Source organism: Aulonocara sp. 'chitande type north' Nkhata Bay, linkage group LG11, assembly GCF_057382095.1.
Source record: "Aulonocara sp. 'chitande type north' Nkhata Bay isolate Kocher_YH1m ecotype deep benthic linkage group LG11, A_spYH_male_GT1.1, whole genome shotgun sequence".
Taxonomy (NCBI): domain Eukaryota; kingdom Metazoa; phylum Chordata; class Actinopteri; order Cichliformes; family Cichlidae; genus Aulonocara; species Aulonocara sp. 'chitande type north' Nkhata Bay.
Window position 1 is genome coordinate 9,019,649 of NC_141354.1, and position 14,552 is coordinate 9,034,200.

The 14,552-nt window shown below is 40.3% G+C and overlaps 1 protein-coding gene across 1 annotated transcript; it reads right to left on the bottom strand.

The window, feature by feature from the left end:
* Nucleotides 1-1,307: 1,307 nt before the first annotated feature.
* Nucleotides 1,308-13,572, bottom strand: LOC147318453 (lysosomal-associated transmembrane protein 4B-like). Its single transcript, XM_086310395.1, has 7 exons — nt 13,318-13,572; nt 12,365-12,476; nt 10,396-10,469; nt 10,146-10,268; nt 9,940-10,038; nt 6,163-6,258; nt 1,308-2,506 (listed from the first exon to the last, which is right to left on the bottom strand). The coding sequence occupies exons 1-7, from the start codon at nt 13,438-13,440 to the stop codon at nt 2,426-2,428; spliced, it is 708 nt and encodes a 235-aa protein (XP_086166521.1). The 5' UTR covers nt 13,441-13,572; the 3' UTR covers nt 1,308-2,425.
* Nucleotides 13,573-14,552: the final 980 nt, after the last annotated feature.

Genomic DNA, 14,552 nt, shown 5'->3' on the forward strand with positions numbered 1-14,552 from the left:
TATTGCATTGCCTAGTCCCTTACTCCATCCACTATTTCTCTGTATACTCCCACTCTGACTCTGACTTTGGAGACGCCTCTTGATCGGTCTGCTGGTAAAACAATAACTATGAGTGTTTTATTCCCATTCAGATCATCTTACTCATATTTATTCCAGATAAGTGGAACTAAACTCCCAATTTTACATATTGAAAACACTTTAAACATTTATTATTTGGAGGAAAGTAGAGACAACGTAAATGTTTCATGTTGTTCTTACATTAAAGTTTTAGAGACGTGTACTTGGTCAGCCTGGCTCCTGTTTTCAAACTAAGGAACATGAGTAGCTCATCAAATGATAGATAATAATGTAATGGAGTCAGACTGTCAGAGGCCTGATAGATTTAAAGTCTAGTGTAGTCTAATGGGTCATCACTGCTCTGAAAGAGGCGGATTGTACTTTTACAAATTATGCTCAGAAGAATTGTACAAAGCCACAGCAGCAGTTTATGGAAAGACCTGGTAAGTAAAAGTCATCACAATTCCACTCTGGGGGTCCCTGCCTCCCACACAGTAGACACATTTATACACAGACATGTCTGTGAAGGTTCTCAGTCATCCAGCTCATCGTAGTCTAACGGGCTTGGAAAGAAAAGCGTCTGGACTTCTTTAAGTTTCCTTGAAGACGTTTCACCTCTCATCCAAGAAGCTTCTTCAGTTCTAAGATCAAATGGTGGAGAGTCCCAGGTTTTAAGTCCTATGGGTGTGTCCCTCTTAAGAGGGTCATGGACCCCCTATTGATCCTCTACCTAATCACACTAGCCAAGGTGGGAAAACGGGTGTGGGTCACAACCAGCCAAGGTTTCAGGTGAACCCATTGTGAAACCTATCCCCACCCTATCATGTGATATATTGAGGTCCATTTGACCTCAATATATCACATGACCCTCTTGGGGACACTCCCATAGGGCTTATAATCTGGGACTCTCCACTAGTTGCTCTTAGAACTGAAGAAGCTTCTCAGATGAGAGGTGAAACGTCTTCAAGGAAACTTAAAGAACTCCAGACGCTTTTCTTTCCAAGCTCCTTAGACTATACAGTCACTGCTCACTTCAGTGACCAAATATATTTTTCGACATCACATCTTCCATTTAAGCTAGAGCTTAACTCTTAATAGCAGAAAAAAAAACCCTAACCAGATTAATTTAAATAATTCCTGCAAACACACACACACACACACACACACACACACACTGAGCTCCATTTGACCCTTGAAACATGTCTGCTCAAGTTCATATACATGTTTGACAAAATAAAACACACAACATCTATCAGTGAAATTGGATTTTAATAGATAAATATATGTCACATCTTTGTTTTCCATACAGAAGGTTTGACATTTGAGTCCTTGCAGGACATTTTGTGTCCAGGGACGAGTGGTTTGCCAGTAACTCCATCTGGTGGAACAGACTTGTGTAATGTTTACACAGACAAGAAAGCTCCCATTAGGCTTAACTGAAAAAACACAACCACAGTCCATATTTATTGGGCTCCGAGTCCTCTGTCCAGCAACCAACTTATAGTGACTTCAAAGAGCAAGCTGATTCCAGATCAGTGCTTCTAGATAAACAGCAATCCAAGACATTTGTCATCAATCAGTAGAAAGACACAATTACATTAGAAAGTTATGAATATCAGTCAACGCAAATCAACACTCCTGATTTCTAGAACACGAGACCGTGATTATGTCTGTGGTAGAATACGCTGATATGTTTGATATACACTAGGTTGCTCCTTGATCATGTCAGAACACAGGCAGGTGCATTTCTTTGGGAAACTTCCCGTCAAGGTGACACTTCACACGTGGCTCCATGAAGTGCACCCCATGAGAGAGAAAGCTATGAATGAAGGCAATCCAACCCTGATCACGAGCTCAGACGAGACAAACAGGAAACACGCAACGGCTCCTCACTCGTTAATGTGAGCCATACGTTGGGTTTTTTGCATTTCTGCACAAGTTAAATATGTTTGTGAAAAGGTAGGACCCACAGAATACGATTACAGACACAGAGAGCATAAATAGAATTAATAAAAATATATATCATCTATCGAACTTTCTAGTGCTTTTGTCTTGTTTCGCTTCAAATGCATAAAAGTGCACATCGTTTCTGGATGAATACTAAGACACAGAGATACACAGAGAGCTACAGGAGAGAAATACATAAGAATAAGTAAATAACAGGAAGGGATGAGAGGTCACGGTGGTGTGCGTCTGTATATCTGTCCAAGGTGTTTTTGTACATATGCGTGTGAATGCATTAAGAGAACGGTAATGTGTGTGTAGCTACAATATATCCAGAAATATACTGTACAGTGGAGAGGCAGTGTGGTGCATCAATTCTGCTGTGCTTTTATCAACAGCAGTCGGCAGGATCCCGGGAATGTTTTCATGCTGTAACAGTGGTGTAAGGTGGAGGAGCCTGCTTGGGAGGGACACTGACACTGTCATCGTAAGGAGGTAACAGCACCTGGAAGACAAAGAAATGAGGACATGACTCAGAATAAACACCATGAAAATCAGTCTGATCAATATGAACATGTTTTTGGTAAAGTTGCATAATATTACATCACTTTTGATGTAACTTGAAACAGAAAAAAATGAAATATTAAAAATTTATTTTGGATTAAGTGAAATATTTGTAAGCCCAGAGAGAACAGCTTGCACAGAAATCAGTCTGATTCCCCAATAAAATAGGCTAAACTGCAGGGCTGCAGTTAAATATGATTATATAACATGTAAAATGCAAGTATGACAAGATGACCAGTCTTATTTGCACTGCACATTACATAAGCAGTTGGAGCGGTTGATTGGAAGCCTTCTTAGACAAAATATTAAAATAAATGTCATACATAAGAAAAAAAGGCATGCAAGCAGCAGGCTGTACTTCAGCACAGTGCGGCTTTGACCTATATACTACCATGCTTACAACAGCAGTGCTAACATGTAGTAGCCATCAAGCTTCCCATGCTCATTTTTGAATTTATTTGCAGGACTTTTCCCTGTTATTTTATGTAAAAAAAAAAATTTTTTAAATCTACTACTGAAATACTATTACTATTATATCAGGAAGGAAATGTAGTACATGAAGCAAGTGTCCTAAAATTGTGCCACGTGAAAAACAAAAGCATCTGTCAGCAGCCAGATTTAGTTTAGAGCTGTATACAGATAACTAGAGAGGACAGATCTACTTGTTCATCTTTTATTATTCATCCCCTACACCAAAAGTAAAAGTAGGATAAGTGGGGAGTTCCAAAATAAATTTGGCTAATGGTTGTCTATATGCATCACATAAGGCACAGTCTTAGCTGGACTGATGTCTCCACTCAATGCTGAGTCCCGTTATGTGATATGAAAAAGCCAGAATTGAGGTCCCACCATGAAGGAACTTAAAAAAAAAACCTGATGAATTTTAAGGCTGTATAATGTTTTCCTGGATCTGAAAGATTTCTTTCAGCATTCCAGCACTCATTCTCACAACAGAAATGTGGGCTTCCTCAACAACGCTATGTGTTTGACCGGCATGTGGTATTAAGTATTTAACAATGAGTCAATGAGGGTACAGTCTTGCCTTTGTGACAATAAACTTTAATGATGTTGAAATAAATATGTGGGATATTAAGTAATCAATAACTTCCTTTAGGCCTGTACTTGCATATATTAGATCATTTTAAAGAGTTTCAGCACATACTGAAATCCTTTTAAAGTGCATACTGTAGCATGTGGTATGCATATCATGAACTTTAAGGTTACTACACAACTTCAATCATCTGTCTGTGCCCTGCTGTGACACATGTGACATCATCTGTTGTCCAGAAAAAGAACAGTGAATTGCATCTGGTCACATCTGGTGCATTAGATTATAAATAAAAAAAGAATTGACCGAGTGCAGGAGAGCCAGCACAAGAGTCGGCGAAAACAAAGTAATTCAATGGAAACAAAACACACCATATATAATTTAAGGGAAAGGAGAAAGAAGGTACAGGTGGATTCAACTGAGACAATTGTGAGCTGCAGAAAGGGAGGGTGCTAAAATAAAGAGAAAGGAATATAAGGACGCTAAGCCCAAAATAATAAAATAGGAAGCAAACTGACAGAGAGGGAAACACAGGAGTCAAGATTACAACCGGAAGCAAGCAGCACAGGAATCACTATGGCAATATTGGGGTATAATAAATCTTCTGCTGCATTGTGTGTGTATTGGAAAGCATCTATGGATACACAGTGGATCAAATCTAACAGTTGCTATTCCATTCTAGCTAATAAATCCCCAGTCTGTTACTGTAATCCCAGTAACCACCATCAAGAACTGCATGTGTGCCATGCCTGAACGACACCGTGATCTGTGGGGAGTGGGGCCAAGCAAGACTCAACACCCACACCAACTCCATGAAGAGAAATTAAGCATGCTTTCTTCTATGATGCATTTATTTATTGTTCCAATAAAGCACCTGTGTGTAGGTGTCAATTACTTTTCTTTATGCCCAAGAATACAGTTCACATGCAATGCATTAGTGGACCATCTAGACCTAACCATCATATAATTGATGTAACACCATGCAAGCTGCTAACCAAAAGCCACAAACCCGGCTGTGGTATGTGGGGGAGCTTCCATTAAATATGGCTAGCTCTAATTGAAAAAGCATCCCTGCAGACGTGAGGCTGATGTTAGGAAATAAATGGCTGCTGATATTCTGGCACTCCTCACTGATGATGTCAGTCAGCTGGAAAGTTGCCTCCTGGGTCTCTCTTTACAGCCCACGTGTTTTACACATCAGGAGCGAGTGGAACTACAGCGCGTAGACCATCAGGTGCTGTTTTAAATTGTGTGCAGTGTTACGCCCTGAGGGGTCCTAAGTTGCAGACTGGGAGCACAGGTTTTGTCAAAATACTTGTGAAACCCAATATATTGCAAGGTCAAATATCAGTCCTGATGGGGCCAGTTACTGGCAGCTCCTTATGTGTTCAGACCGAAAACCACGTTTTGCAATAGTCAAAACAGTCATTAGTGTTTCTATAGCTCCATTAGTCTTCTCCCCTCTGTCAGAGTCAAGCAGTTAGCTGTGTGGGCAGTGGGGTAACAGTGAACTGAGAGCCAGGTCCGGTCAATAAGACACCAACATGAGGCCCTAAAAAGAGCTTACTGTACCCATCTAATGACTTCACCAGCATGGATCCTCGTCTCTCTTACCAAGTCTGTCCATTCATCCATGCTACTGTAGCTTCTGTAAAACTACGCGCTACTACAGCACAGCTTTAAATGTTCTTTCTCCCATCAACATAGTGACTTTATGGCTGCCAGACTGGCCTGAGCAGAGGAAACCTACGCAGACGATCCAAACGTGACCTGCAGTCTGGATTGCACAGAAGCTGCTTTTCTACTTCTTGGAAAATGCAGAAAAACAGCAAAGATCAGAAACTGTTTAATGTTAGTTCCCTAAATGATGATTTAGACATGAAAGAGGGTTTAATGGACTTTGAGTATAATATATTATACTTATATTTGTATAAGTTTATTCTTATTTGTCATACATTAATAACTGCTGACTTGTAAATTACAAGTATTTGGACAGCTGTACACTGCACGTGAGGAATGAGTGCATTATTAGTGTTGAAGCGAGAACCCTCACATGTCTGGCGAGCTCTGCACACAGGCGTTTGTAGCAGCTCACTGGAAACATTTGCACAGGTGGTCTGACAGCAAAATAAAGTGCTGCTAAAAAAATACTTTTTCTTCTGCTAGTCTGATTTATTTCATTCTTCTGTGCTGTAGAAGTTCAGTGTTGGCTAAAACCCATTGAGAAAAACACATAACGTTGTGTTTTATTACCTTAATTAGCACACACAATCATTTACTCTGGCTCAGTCCCACAGAAAGTGTGCTGCTGTTGCTGTGAAAATGTTTGGAGTGCCAAATATATATTAATTTCCTGTTGAAAATAGTTCCAAACAAATGCCAAACAGACCACTGTATTTGTCGCAAACTGTTACAAGTACAACTGGAAAAAGTGGGCTTGATGCTAAATGCTACCAATATGCATGGAAAAGTCCTGAACGGACATGATATCATGACATCACCAGTCTTATCATTTAAACAAAGAAGTCAGCGTTGTTCTCAGTACTTACGGTGGTGTCATTGGTCGTGATGTACAGCAGGATTTCAGAACTGCCCCGTCCGCTCACATATCTGTAGCAGTTCCACACGCATGCTATCAGGTATGCCTGAGAATGGGAAGAAAGAAAACATAAACACATGTTAGACACATGGACTACGTAACACAGTTATGGTAAATAACAAATCATAGACAAATTATTATCAGCCCCGTTGGTAGCACGGCTCAGTGGATGCTTGTATTAAAGCTTTAAGTCAAGCAGCTTCTCCTCGTTACTATGCAAATGAATTTTCCAAGGTGTTCCAGATATAACTGGGTCATCTTGTCCCCAGAGAAGCTGCGGTGTAAAAGTAAGTTTTCTGCACACCTACTGACACAGATGGCATCACTGTCACCAGAATGTAAGGCTGGAGTAAAATTGTTGTTATTCTAAATAAACTCTCGCTCTTCTTTAGATTCAGATTGTGTTTGCAGAATCTGTCTGACGATTAGACGTCTCTTTATAGTAGCAAGTTCCTGTTGTTCTCTGTCATCCAGAAATCATCTGGCTCTCAGCAGGCGGCTTGCTACTGAAATGCCTCGGCCAAACACAACACCATCTGCTACATCCATCCGCTAGCAGGAACCAAAGCCAGGCTGAGCTCTCAAACATTCTTACCATAAGAACCAATTAAGTATCAGCCCTAATACTCTGACAGCTCTGTTATTCAAACAACCTCCACAGGAAGGTGCAGCAATCGCTTAATTTACTTCATGGTCCACTGCAAAACCATGCTGACAGTGTGATAATGATGCTGATTGTGCAAATCCAGTTATTTGAATCAGAAATTATTCAGACAGTGGTGCTGATTAAAAAGATGGATTTGGGGTAATTACATGGGGTTTGCAATCTAAAAAGGCCCTGATCGACTATAGTATGAAACATATGAGCTTCTATTAACCGTTACAGTTTATTTTATCTCAGTTTATCTCAGGGTTAACCTTTTGTTGTTAAAGACTACAAATGTTTTGGTTTTAAGCAGAATCACAGCAACTATCTGACAGAATTACTGGCTTTAGATACATAATACAAACAAGTTATTTTTTAGGATTTTTCTTATGTCTTCATGGCTTTTTAAAGTACTTTGCAACTTTTTTTAAGAGGCTAAATATTGCACTGACGCTAAAGCGCCCTTTACCTTACACAGGTTTATGTCAGAGCACAAACGTCAACTGCATCTGGACCACAAATTAAACTATCTTTAACCTGCTCTCAAGTACAAAGCCTGTGCGATGTCCAACTGCACCCATGTAAGAATAAGGCTGGTGAATGTGCAGTGAACTCACAGTGAGCATATGAGCATCTTGTGTGACACCTCGTGCAAGCTCTACCCAGGCAGCACGCTCACCTAAGGTGAGCTAGCTTGCCCCTCCTATGTGCTTAAAGTGAGAAATGTCAGCTTTGGACAATGGCCTGACCTGATTCCGTCCGAAGTTCATTAACAGCTCAACTCCACAGGATTTAACGGGTGCGCCCACACTTTGCAAGTGGCCAAGTGCCTGCTTGTTTTGTGCACATTTCCAACTGCCACACTGCCCAAGTGACCATTAAGAGGTTTATTCTAGAGCTCCCAGGGACACACTTGGATAAATAAGGAGTTTGCTACTGCAAACACACTTAGTGTGCATGGCACAGGCCAACTTAGATGATGCAAGGAAGTAATTGGTTGCCTTGGAACCATAAATGTTTGCTTAATTTTACTAAACAGTGTTCAGTAATTGAGTATCAGAACACACTGACCCTCAAAGAGCCACTTTAATAGTGTCCCTAGGGCTGGTCGATTATATCGGTATACAGTTTTACATGATAAAAAAAATATTGCAGCGTCAATGAGATTGCAAAGCAAAGAGTTTACGTTTAGGCACAACAACACGACAAGCCCAGAACCTTCTGGAGCGAGAGCCGTATGTCAGCCAATGATGATTTAGTAAAAAGTGAGCTACTTCAACAACCTTCATCAAACTCTGCAAAACATGCAAGAAAACTCTTCCTGCTCCTGGTTGAAAAAACAAACTTGTTTCACCGCTACAGGTTTAAAACGGCCCAATTTCTTGATTTATCGGCTATGGCAGTAATCAGGCCTGGGTGCAGCTAGTGAAAGTGAACTCCTTTCCAAAAAACTGATTTAACAGGGGGAGAATTACTTTTTCACGCAGCACCGGGTCGGGTTGGATAGGTCTTTCCCCTTAATAAATGAAATCATGAATGAAAAACTGCATTTTGTGTTTACTCAGGTTATCTTCATCTAACATTCAAATTTGCTTGAATGTGACAAATATGCAAAAAACGAAGAAATCAGTAAGGGGACAAATATTTTTTCACAGCACTGTATATATGAGTTATGCTGTGTCACCACTGTAGCTGCTGGCACCTCGTGGGAATAATTCATACTTTACATTGCATAAATAACCAAAGCTCATTGGAAAAGAAACATTAAACATGCCTCCTTGTGTTTTTTTCACTGCAGTCACCACATTGTTCAGCCTTTCTTCTGTGTTGTCATAAATACCATCATCACAAATTTCCTAGAAACACTGTAATATAATTTTGAGACTACACATATGTACACTCCTACACCCGACTCTGACTTTAAATCTTTCAGAAGGAAAGCTGAGAGTAAACCTTATATTACAAGTATAGTACTACACTTCTTCCTTCTCACTTTGACATATAAATAATAAAAGAAATGGTGTCTGAATTCAGTGTAGCTGCTTTGGGGTTCTGGTATTGTGCTCTCCGCTTTTCCTGCTGTGATAAATCAAATATGTCTGCTGTGAAAAATACAGTCCCATTTCCAACAACTGTTGGGATCATGTATAAAATGAACCAGCAACATTTTTCTAAACATTTGAGACAGGGGCAGGACTGCATGAGCAAATTCAAAATAATATACTTAAAAGAGAATCTGGAAAATCTGCCTGATTACAGTTTTTTGCCATCAGTGCCTGAGTCCTAACGGGATCCCATTTTTGGGCCCGATCTCAGTCAGGCTGGACTGAGACTGTGGTCTGATGAACCAGAAGCTAAAATTCTTTTTGGAGCTTTCAAAATGTCTAAATCCTCCGTCAGAATGAAGAGAACAGCTAGCTTATTATAATAAAGTTCAAAAGCTAGCATATGCAATCGAATGGAGGTCCATTGGTGCACATATTATGTGAGGGCATCATTAATACTGGATGACAAACAAAGTTTGGAACAATAAGAGTCCAGAGTTAGGGGCCATATTGGCCTACTGAGAGTCCAGACACATTACTCACTGAAAACATTTGACACAAAATACAACAAAGGAGGCTTCAAACTGTTGAGCATCTCAAATCCCACAACAAGGAGGAGTGGGAAGCACTTACAGAGTGGTGTAAAACAAAAAGGTGTCCAGACACTGAAAACGAGCACAGTCAAAACAATACAAAATGTCTAAAGTGTCAACATTTGACATGTTGTTTTGAAGGTTTGCAAATCATTGCATTCTGAGTTTTTACACAGCTTCTCGGCTTTTTTGGAGCGAGGTTTTATCCACAGCACGCTTTCAAGATTCATTCCTGGGCTCTACTTTACCTAGAACCAGTGAAAGCTAATCAATTTCCACCTCACTTCAGTCACATCACAGAGCCACATGTGAACAGAGGGTTACGTAAAAAGGCAACAGCCTGTGTAACAAGGTTGCATAATATTGTCAGCAGACCAGGAAACATTTCTAGGTGCTGCTAAGCATATGAGACAAATATGTAAACTGGGCGCAGAAAACTTTACCTTAAAGCCGAGAATACAGCCGATGAAGAGCAGCACGATGACGACCAAGCACACGTTACTGAGAGCAGCAACTTCCTCTTTGTAGGGAAAGTTCTCAGGCTGAGGAGGAATCAAGGAATCAGAAAGACAGCAGTGATGTTTTCATTTCATGTCAAATTATAAATGATGAGTAAAATAAATATATACATATATCAGATGTTTCTCACCAGTTGCTGCAGGTAATCCTGAATGGTGTTTGGGTAAACTACGATGCTAACAGCCACCAAGGTGTTAAGGGCAAAGTCAAATATTTGGTAGCAGAAAAAAGGGATGATCCAGGCGGGACGTAACTGAAATAAAGACCTTAACGTTAGATATTTGGGACAGAATGGCTTATTTGTCAAAGAGCAGAGAATCAACAGGGAAACAGCAACACGTGAAATACAATTACGAGAGTAAAATAAATGTTTTTTTTACCTTGTAGGCACCATATGTTGCCATCCCACAGATAAGTATCATCAGCAGAGAGATCGCTGAGGCGATGCACATGTCTGAAGCAACAGGAGAAAAGGTAGAAATTCAAAAAAGCTGTACAGATCTTTGCTTTCTATTTAATTCAGGCTGTAGTCACATTGGCTGTGGCGCAATCAATCCTGAATTACATTTATGAAAATGTTTAGAACATGGTGTCATCAAGGGACCACAAATGGAGAGCAGAAGAAAACAATGGCATGATGCATCTGTCAACTAGAAAAGGATTTAACCTCTGCTCTGGGATACACATCGTGTCAGCCTGACCTGAAATCAACTCAACAGAACAGAACTAATCATTCTGTTACATAAGCGCAGGGCCGAGCAACCTTAAAATAAAAGTGGCACTACAGGGAAATAATAGTCACTTCAATGAAACGCCACTTTTTTTCCCTGCCTGACCCATTATTTTCCATATTCTTTTAATAATGACCTGACAATCAGTGTTTCACAGCTCTGAGTCACAGGATGGATCAGATTTGTGGTTTAAAAAAAGAAAAAAGACAACTCAGAAGTGTGACACTTTATTCCCAGAATCTAATTCAGGTAAATGGCAAAATACCAGCATAAAAAGCTTTTTGATTTTATGCCATCTGGGGCAGCAGAAACAATTTTGCCGCCTGGTGATGTTCACCCCTTTTTGTTTTATTTTACCAGCTAATGAGTAAAATATCTGGCAACAGCTGAATTCTCCATTATGTTCACAGGCTTGTTGCTAACCTTCCCTTCTTGCTATTTGGTGGTGAATGCTTAAGCTATTATACATTTTACACATAATTTCAGAATATAATAATATTTTGTTGTATAATGACTGGAAGCCAGGAAACTGTGCCCCAAATCGATATAGCAACAAGTATAAAGCTCATCCATTAGCATGTTATATCTTGTCTTTAAGTGCCACCACAAAACATAAAAATGTGGCTAAACGAAGGTTAGCTAGCAGAAAGACTAGCTTGTCTTTCTTCCCCCAACATTTATAAATATACCCAAACATTGATTCTGTTTGGTAGATTATAGCTAACCAGAAAATTTGAGCTTAAAATCTATCACAAAAGCTCAATATTTATATCATATACCTCGTGTTTAATTTGGCCTAAAAAACATTAAAATGTGACAAGCTAGTTGTTAGCTTCAGTGTGTTTATAATAAGCTAATGAGCTACGGTAATTCCCCTTCAACTCCAGTTACACGCTGAAAAAAAACAAATGGAACCAGTAGCTTTCTTCTCATCTAGAGTCAAAGCCCTAAGGATAATGATGTTGTTTTTCTCAGGGGAGAATTATTTTACTAAGAAAAGATTAAAACAAAAGATGTTTACTGTTATTGCACAAAAGCAAGCGTCAGTGCATGTTACTGAGTGAACTGATACTTATAAACCTCAGAAATCTGAACATTCTATGCATGTGATTGTAAAACTGCAGTGGCACCGGCTGGTCCAGCATGTACTAATGGGTCACAGGACAACGCTCATCCTCTGGAACTGGGACAATAGTCGTTCCCAATCAGAGACTACCAGCACCATGTGCTGTGAGTCACCCCTGGTCAGACTGTTCCAGCACGCACCTGGTGTGTTAAGAAGGCTTTTCAAATGCTCTGCACAGATGGACATTGGGTTTTTGGGAGGCTGTGGCTTTGGGTGTTTTTACTTATACAGAAATGAAGACTGTCACTTTCGGCAATGTCTGAGGTCCTTATAATAACACAGTAAATTATTCCATTAGTTACATGACGGATCTACCTACACGCAAGAGTTTAAGAAAAACACCACAGAGCCCACTGGGTTTTCTAGCAAATCTCCATCAAGATTTAACCCTCGTATACAAAAAGATACATGGATGTAAAAACTCCTAACAATAATCTACTTCATAACTCTTAGAGACAACTTATGATACATTTACTGCAAAACACTACTTACTGGCATCATCCATGACATCCAGGTCATTAGCCAACTCTGCACTGGTCAAGTGGTACTGCTCAGGATCGTTGAGGGCAGTGAGCAGGATGAGTAACACCACAGCATTGATGAGCTTAGGGACAGAGAACATATGGACAGATGAAGGCAACAGTATGCACAGATGGCGCACCAGAAATGTAAACCTCTTCACCTGACATTCCACACATAATTAATAATCTGCAGAGCAGTGTCTGTTAGTGCTCTTTACATTACTTAACTTTTTATCATCACAGACTGCAGCCAGTAACCATCCTTAAATTCTTAAGTCTTGGCGTGGAGACAGTGCAGCTATGTTAAATGAAGTACCTACAGTAGAAGTCTTTGTTTTGCTCTGGCCAGCACCTCTCATTATTCAGGTGACTCATACATCCCCATTGATCAGGTGAGTGTAATGGAAAATTCTCCACAGTCAATTGGCAGCCTGACACAAAACCCTACCTGAAGAGGCCCACTGCTTATTTATTCATAGGGAGCAGAGAGAAGCTTTTTCCACATGTGGTGTTTGGTTTAGTCAGTCTGATATACTCAACTACACCAGCATTAATTCACAGACATGCTCCACAAGAGCTTAGTGCCACAACACAGAAAAGACAGAATTGTTTCATTAATCAATTTTAAAATACTTGATTAAAGTGTCTATACTATAAGTAATTTCTTAAATTAAGTATTATCAATAATCCTGTATTTACAAATAAAAGTTTGGATAAAGTAATTTAAAACAATGTCATCTTTATATTTTGATTCCAGCTATATAAATATCAAAAAGGCAAGTACAGATCAAGTCTGACGTGAAATGATTTTAAATGACAGATTATATACTCTTAAATCCTGTGCTCATATCATGTTGTCTCTGGCTCTGCTGTTTCTTGAAGTCTACACGCATGCAGTGAGTGACAGAGTTAGGCGATGCTCACCATGTACCAGACCCCCAGGATGATGGTTCCCGTGCGGACATGGCAACACAGGCAGCAGCGCGTGGAGTACCAGCGGTCCCACGGAGAGGCCGTCATCATCATCTTTTGTGTGTCTGCAGGCATTTACAAACGGTGTCGGTGTATGTGAAGGAAGAGTCCCCGCTGTCCTATCGACGTCTTCACCGAGCAAGAGTTGACGAACAGGCTCTGACTGCCCCTGACCCGTCCGGTACTTATCACGGTGAGCAGCTTAGCGGACCAGAACGCGACAAGCCCGCGTCACAGTTAAAATCACGACTTCCGTTTTTTCAAAATTAAACACCAGCGGTCTCACTGTGCTCTTTAAGGTGAATATTTATTGCTTTATTACAGCAATATTGCAAATACTGATGTATTTAGCAAATACATCACCATTTATTTTCCTTAATCTACGGATTCAGTAATTTCAATTCATTGTTCTTCACTGCGTTAAGCCAGTGTGAGACATTTACATTATTTTAAAGGAAGACAAACTCTGTCCCGCCCAATATGTGTGTCACATATTTTAACATGGATGTGATTTGATGTACATTTTGTAATGATAGCGATGACATACGGAGCAAATAGTTCCAGATTAGTAAAATAAGATTAGTTTGATGAGTAATCAAATCAAGCGGACCAAATTCTATTTGTCAAAGTCATCAAATGGCAGGCTAATGTGTGCTTGTGAAATCAGTCGTATAAAACTTTTTCCTCCTCTTTTCTGCACACTACCCGAATGACAACTTGAGCATGCTACTATTTTGAAAAGAAAAGGATCCCGATGCTTCCGGTTATAGTCTGATCAGCTTTGCCGATCCGCTGCAGAAGGATGCATTTACTCGTCCTGAGGATGATAAACACTGGAGCGTGTGACAGATTAGATCGGATCAAATCCGATGATGTAACCCGTCATTTCCAGAAAGTTATACAGCCGGGGATTAAAATAAGTACTTTAATCTGGAAGTTACTGGTCGCGTCTTTAAAAAGCACCACTGCCTTATGCAAGGGCGATCGTGGCTCAAGAGTTGGCAGTTCGTCTTGTAATCGGAAGGTTGCCGGTTCGAGCCCCGGCTCGGACAGTCTCGGTCATTGTGTCCTTGGGCAAGACACTTCACCTACCGCCTACTGGTGATGGCCAGAGGGGCCGATGGCGCGATATGGCAGCCTCGCTTCTGTCAGTCTGCCCCAGGGCAGCTGTAGCTGCCTCCACCAGT

Bases quoted from the DNA above. Each gene is read 5' to 3' on its own strand.
- LOC147318453 (XM_086310395.1), bottom strand. From the start codon at position 13,440: ATGCCTGCAGACACACAAAAGATGATGATGACGGCCTCTCCGTGGGAC. The intron at 10,470-12,364 runs GTAAGTAGTGTT...CTGTTGCTTCAG, and splicing joins GGATGTCATGGATGATGCCA to ACATGTGCATCGCCTCAGCG. The intron at 10,269-10,395 runs GTAAAAAAAACA...TCTTTATTTCAG, and splicing joins CAACATATGGTGCCTACAAG to TTACGTCCCGCCTGGATCAT.